General features: G+C 43.2%; 1 protein-coding gene across 1 annotated transcript; it reads left to right on the top strand.

Annotated features, from left to right (window-relative positions):
• Positions 1 to 1,601: 1,601 nt before the first annotated feature.
• Positions 1,602 to 6,473, top strand: LOC127767788 (uncharacterized). Its single transcript, XM_052293233.1, has 9 exons — positions 1,602 to 1,890; positions 2,312 to 2,398; positions 2,530 to 2,934; positions 3,325 to 3,460; positions 3,589 to 3,751; positions 4,546 to 4,674; positions 5,467 to 5,661; positions 5,846 to 5,968; positions 6,055 to 6,473. Exons 1-9 carry the CDS (start codon positions 1,617 to 1,619, stop codon positions 6,154 to 6,156), a joined length of 1,614 nt encoding a protein of 537 aa, XP_052149193.1. The 5' UTR covers positions 1,602 to 1,616; the 3' UTR covers positions 6,157 to 6,473.
• The last annotated feature ends 141 nt before the right edge of the window (positions 6,474 to 6,614 follow it).

The following is a 6,614-nucleotide window of genomic DNA, read 5'->3' as shown; positions in this document are numbered from 1 at the left end:
GGACCTTAAGTTTTACTTCCTCTGTGAAAAAACTCAATCCAGAAAGGATCACATCTGCTTGTTTCTATGTTAAGTTTTTCTAGACGGAGAAAAAAAAGAGGGCAATGTATACGATGATGGTCGACGTAATACTACTAGACGACAGATGCATAATGCGTGTGTCCCACTGTCCCGTGGATGTGACGCAACATCCGTCCCCGTTCTCCCTTCTGTGGTGCACGATACATCAGGGGTACCCCGTTGGCCCGTACTACCCCTACGTGACAGGACCACGTACCGGCCATGGTGCACGTGCGCGTGCACGTGGCTAAGCCATCACTTCACAGCGAAGCTAGCTAGGGCTTGGAACTTTCCATTGCATCATCCAGTCTAGTATGCCTAGCTATCGAGCTAGACTGGTCAATGGTCAACGAAATACTATCACGCACGTTGTGGCTGTTTCTTTTTCTTTCTTTTTTTTTTGCTAGATAAACAAAACAGATCTGTAGGTATAATGGTTTGACGATTTTATGCATTGCTGATGCATGTACGGAGTATGGTACTACTACAACAAGTCAAAGGCGAGTTTTAGAATTGCATAGCGCGCGTGAGATTTTTTCGTGGCAAGGATATATGATTTGTGGCCACGAAATAACACATTATTAGTAGAAAGTTAAAGCATTCAAGCGGTTGCAAGAAGGTGACGTACTATGAACGAAAGGTATTAGCTTCCCATTATGGGGGATGGTCAAAGATTTCTGCAGTAGTTATCTATAATGCTTTCTCCATATCTCCATATGATAGACTCTACTACCGCCTTGATCTATTCTAAAACGTGCTACCTTTTCGTCCAGATTCGTAGTACTAGAAAATACTTCATCGTATTATAAATTTGTATATTTTATTATAGATGTAGTAGCTATTTCTAATACAATACTTAGCTAAAGTAAATTTAAAAAATAAATTAATATGATTTTTTTAAAGCAACTTTTCTATATAATTTTTTTTTTACAAAACATGCACAGTTTAATAGGTTGGGAGTGCGCGCGTGAAAAAACGAGATAAATGAGTTGAGAAAGGTGGGACAAGAAGACAGGCTTGGTAATAATCTCCACTAAAATGGTGATGAAACGAGAGATGTTAACCGAGTAATAATAAGCTGCTAGCTAATCTCTCACGTTCAGACATGACACGAGACGACACGCACAAACTAACAAGTCACACACAGCACCCCCCAACCCCACCTCCTCCTCACCAGAAAAGCGCGGGCCCCACCTCCCATCCCCCCACCCCCACCCGAAAAAAAGTCGCGACACGAGCCGTCGCCCACCATACACCGCGTCCACCATCCAACCCACTCGTGTGGGAAACAAAAGCCCAGCCCAAAGCCAACGCCCCACGCGCCGCGCCGCGCCGCACCGCAACGCAACGCCACCGCGACGCAGCCATCGCCACCACCTCCACCTCCACAAAAAGCTTGCGACCTCACGCGACCAACCGCCGCCGCCTCCTCCTCCTCCTCCTCCTCTCGTCCCCGCGGCCGCCGCCGTCCCCGATCTCCAAGCAGGCGGCGACCTCACCTCACCTCACGTCACGCGGGAGGGGAAGGAGGGGGGGAGGGGGGGGGGGGGGTGGGGATGGGGACGTGCGTGTCGCGGCCGAGCGCGTGCGTGGGGGGGAAGCCCCACACGCCGCGGTCGGGGGAGGCGGCGCGGGCGGGCGGGGGGGCGAGGCGGCGGAGGCGGAGGGGGAAGTCCGGCCGGAGGAAGGCCCCGTCGCGGGCCGCGTCGATGGAGACCATCCAGGAGGGTGACATCGTGCCTGGCTCCCCGCCTCCGCCGGTCGCCTCCGCCGCCGCCTCCTCCGGTGCCGCCGGGGATCACCGGACCTACAGCAACCCCGCGTTCCAAGGTTGGGTGGGGCTGCGTGCTTGGCTTGGGATTGGGATTGGGATTGGGATGGGTGGGCGGGTTGCTTTTCTCCGGATTCCTTTTGCTTCTGCTCCGTTTGGGGGAATTAGATTTGATCCTGGGGGACCATTCTCGGGTGCGTGCCCGCGTGAGATTGCGCCTTCCAGGCGATTAAACTACGGCGTTCTAGAGGTCGCCGTGCGCATCTACCAACAACTGATGAATTTTTTTTAATTGCTTCGGTGAATTTTACCTTGTTCTGTTCTACTAGTGCGGGACGATCAGTGGGCGTTGCAATTAGTCTTCTGGGTGGTACAATTATTGTTTTCCGCGCCAATGAATGCGGATGCGTAGCAATGTGGTGGTAGTACTTTGCTAGTCCAGTTTGACCTGACGCAGATTTGGGAACTTTCTTGCTGCAGTTTCCGGGAGCATCGAGGAGGCATGGTACGACTCGTTTGCCATGAGCGAGTCGGACGGGGAGGACGATTTCCACAGCGTGCAAGATGGTAACGCGTGATGCCCACACAATGTAGTAGGATGTGTAGGCTGTAGGGTAGTAGTACCCTACCCCCAAGCCTCCCCCGGTGCGGTTCAATTGAAGATCGTTGAACCTTTTGAGCTCTTGTTGACTCTGCAGATGCTTTTTCGTTGAATGGGTTCGAGAACGATGCGGCATTGAGCACGAGAGATGCCAATGGGGGGAGCTTCAACGGAAGCTCACATTCATCGGAGCAGCACTACAGAAAGCCGAGGTCCAGCGAGCTGTCAAGGGGGAATTTGGAGAATGGTGTGCGGTCCTCTGTGAGCCATGAGGATGTGGCAAGTGTTTCAGCTGAGGATAGTGCACACGGCGGTGGAGGAAGGATACTGGACGACTGTGGCCTCCTGCCAAACAATTGTTTGCCTTGTATTGCCTCCGCTGTTGGTGTAAATGAGAAGAAGAGACCACTTTCCACAAGCCCAACTCATTCCATGAAGATGCCCTCCTTGAAGCTCTCATTCAAGAAGAAGTCTGGAGAAGCTCATCCTTCTTCCACACTATGTAAGCATTTCTTCCTTGGCCTCTGTGTTTTAGGCACTTTCCTCAAGTACTGGATTACACTTCATATCAGCTTCTTTCCATCTTGATGATCTTCAATTTTATGGTGCTTGGTAATTAAAATTTATCAGTCAGTTTACCCCATATTATGAGGTGGGAGACATCTTGGTCTTTTTCTTATGTTTTGTCTTCAAAGTTTGTGTGCGGTGGGCTTTTGGGGTGAGGCATATATTAATGCTTGGGATAAAAGTGTAAGAAAACAAAATGTTAACATTCACATGTTAGTGCAGTTCGGCTGGGATTTTTTTCTTGCTTTATACACAATGTAGGAAAATATGAAATTTTGGCTTAATAAAAACTATTAAGTAATACCAGTTCTTCTCTTTTGATCAGTGTCTACAAAGGATTTCCTTGAAAGGCCTCTAGCAGGTTCTCAAGTTCAGTTATGCTTACTGGAAAAGAAAATACTGAACAGCTGGTCTCATATTGATCCTGGCACTTTCCGAGTCCGTGGGTCAAACTATTTTAGGTAAGCATTATTCTCAGGATTTGTTTCAAGCATATTACCATCATGTTCAGTCCATTGTACATGTTCCTTTTGAGAGTACTGGATGATTATGGAAAGCAAGTGATCTTACCTTTGAAAAAAAAAATCAGGGATAAAAAGAAAGAGCTTGCTCCAAATTATGCAGCGTACTACCCATTTGGAGTTGATGTATACTTGTCACCGCAAAAACTCAACCATATATCCCGATATGTTCAACTTCCCGATGTTCAAATCTCCAGTAAACTCCCACCACTTTTGGTGGTCAATGTACAGGTGAGTTACCCCAATTTTAGACTTTTGAGATGTTCTCTGCTGGTAAGGTTCTACAGGTACATTCCACTTATTAGTGGAACATCATCCATTGCTCACTTCTAAGTGAATAAGTTACCTCTAGTACCATCCAAGCATCATAAAACATCTCTAGTTTTTATTTTATAACCTCTTCTAAATAACTTCTTGTTGGTACAATGACACACACTTGATCAGGTTGAAAATTTTGCATGGAATTCTTTTTGTAGCATTGTGCTGCTCTGCTTGTAATAACCATATGCAGCAACTCTTTTAAAGATGTAACTATCAGTCTGCATGCTTGAGGGTCATGAACTTTTCTTTTTGAAGCTTTGCAATTTCACATAATTAAATAGTATTATTCCAAATGATAGAAATCACCGTATCTGACAACTGCAATGTCCTGTATAAACACCATTATTTTTAAGACGAATATCTGTTCTAAAAGGAACTCACAATTAATTGCTCATATGACCCCTAAGTTTGTAGTAGCTGGTACGGTGACACCTGTGTGTTCATTATAGATATTTTTTTCTAGATATGGATACTATTATGAAGGAATAGGATATATCCACTTGACATGTAGGAAAGTTATTTTTCCTATGACCTTGCAGCAGGATTCAAGTTATGAAAATTTTGAATATTACAGCTGAATTTGAGTTTCTTGTTAGCCAGTTAACCACTGTATATTTCCTTTTCACATGCAAACATTCTATGCTCTTGATAGTTGTGTCTTATCATTCAGTGGTTTGACTTCATTTTTTATGTGTTTCTCACAGGTTCCACTATATCCTGCCTCATTATTTCAAAATGAAATCGATGGAGAAGGGATGAGCTTTGTTTTGTATTTTAGGCTCTCCGATGCTTACTCAAAAGAACTACCCCCATCATTTATAGAGAATATCAGAGTAAGATTTTGATAGTTACAATCAATGTTTCTTTCACTTATTCTTTCTGTGCTACTTTCTTTTCATAGTTACAATGGTTATTCTAATGCTGTATATACCTTTCTGTGCATATTAGGAAGGTCTGTCACTATGACGATTGCCGATTTTCCTAGCCATTTTATGTGCGCCGTAAAAGTTTCAAAATGATGATATAGAGACCAGATTCTCCATTTTTTGAAGTGAATAAAATATAAAGTTTATACTTGATATAATAATTATATCATCCAGGCTAGTACGAACTATAGTAGAGAGTACCTCATTGCAAGGGTCCATTTAATGTAGTGGGGTTTTCACGCTACATTTTTAATCCTGGGAATATTGGGCTGGTAACAAAAGAAAGGCAGTCACTTGACTGTAGGATGGGATGTTAAAAATACCATTTTCTCGTAGGTTGAAGATCAAGGGCCAATGTCTTAGGTATATATAGTAAATAGGTGACAGACAAAAAGATGCATACCAAAAATTTTCATGCTTTACCGTCTGACAACTCAGGTTGGACATTCTGTGGTTTCAGGAGTAGTCTAATTAGGAGTTGTATTTGTTTTCATCATTGGCCTTGGTTAGCTAACATTACATTATTAATACACATTATTCTCTTGTGTGATTTGTGATTGATGATCTGTCAACAGTCACCTTTTCTTTTATCAACATTCATTTGTTTTATTACTGTCTAAACACAGTCACCTTTGCTGATTATTGTTATAAGTCAACAATTCTGTAACTTCTATTTTTTTCCTTTGACTTCCCAAACAGAAATTAGTTGATGATCATGTAGAAAAGGTGAAAGCGTTTCCGATGGAAACAACCATACCATTTCGAGAACGGCTAAAGATACTTGGCCGGGTGGCAAATCTGGAGGACCTTCCTTTAAGTGCGGCAGAAAGGAAGCTAATGCATGCATACAATGAGAAGCCTGTGCTTTCTAGACCTCAACACGAGTTTTACCTGGTTAGTTGTGTTTATTTTTAGAATCTAATGTATACTTTTGTAGCATGCGTCCACATACATCAGCTACTATGTCATTATTAGAGAAGTAGATGCAATGTTCTCATCATAACCACCTTGTGATCTTTTACTACTTTTAACTTTATGACTTCCTCAAGCAATGTTTGCATCTTATGTCTATTTGCAGGGTGACAACTACTTTGAGGTTGACATTGACATGCATAGGTTTAGCTACATCTCAAGGAAAGGTTTCGAAACATTTTTGGACAGGCTAAAAATATGCATGCTAGATGTTGGTCTAACCATTCAGGTATGTGCTTACAACAGCGACCACAACCATTTTCTTTGCTATAATAAAAGTTGGATTAATTAATTTTCCTTTTGCTTGTTATGTAGGGAAATAAAGCTGAAGAATTGCCTGAGCAGATTTTATGCTGTGTTAGGTTGAATGGGATAGATTACACACAATATAAGCCACTGATGACACATGGGGCCTGAACATGAAGCTTACTAGAACATGCTAACCAAAATTTGGTTATTGAGAGGTAGCCAAATTAGCCCCTGTGTAGAAGCACCATCATCTGAGCACGTGGAATTGCACACAAGTAACATGGACAGAGGCAATGGCACATGTAGATCTGTATATCATTGCATGAGTTCCAGTGGCCTCTGCTGTTGCTAATCATGATTCTAGATTTTAGTAAATATCACTAATTTTCCTGTGAAAGAGTAGGTTTAGGTGTACTTCGAACTTGTGCAGGATTTATGGTGAATATCCGCTGCTTCATTTATACATCAGTAGGGTAGAATATGAACCTGGAAGCACTGTACCACCTCACATGAAAAGGTAGTGGTTCCAACATCAGAAAGGGAAAAGAAATATGGTCACACATAATCATATGCAGCATAAGTGGTGTTGAGTTAGTATTTGTGCTTCAAAAACTACCTAATCACAG

The sequence above is a fragment of the Oryza glaberrima genome, chromosome 3, assembly GCF_000147395.1.
Source record: "Oryza glaberrima chromosome 3, OglaRS2, whole genome shotgun sequence".
In the NCBI taxonomy this organism is placed as follows: Eukaryota; Viridiplantae; Streptophyta; class Magnoliopsida; order Poales; family Poaceae; genus Oryza; species Oryza glaberrima.
Note: the sequence above shows the minus strand (reverse complement) of the source record. Positions and strands in the feature narration are given on the sequence as shown.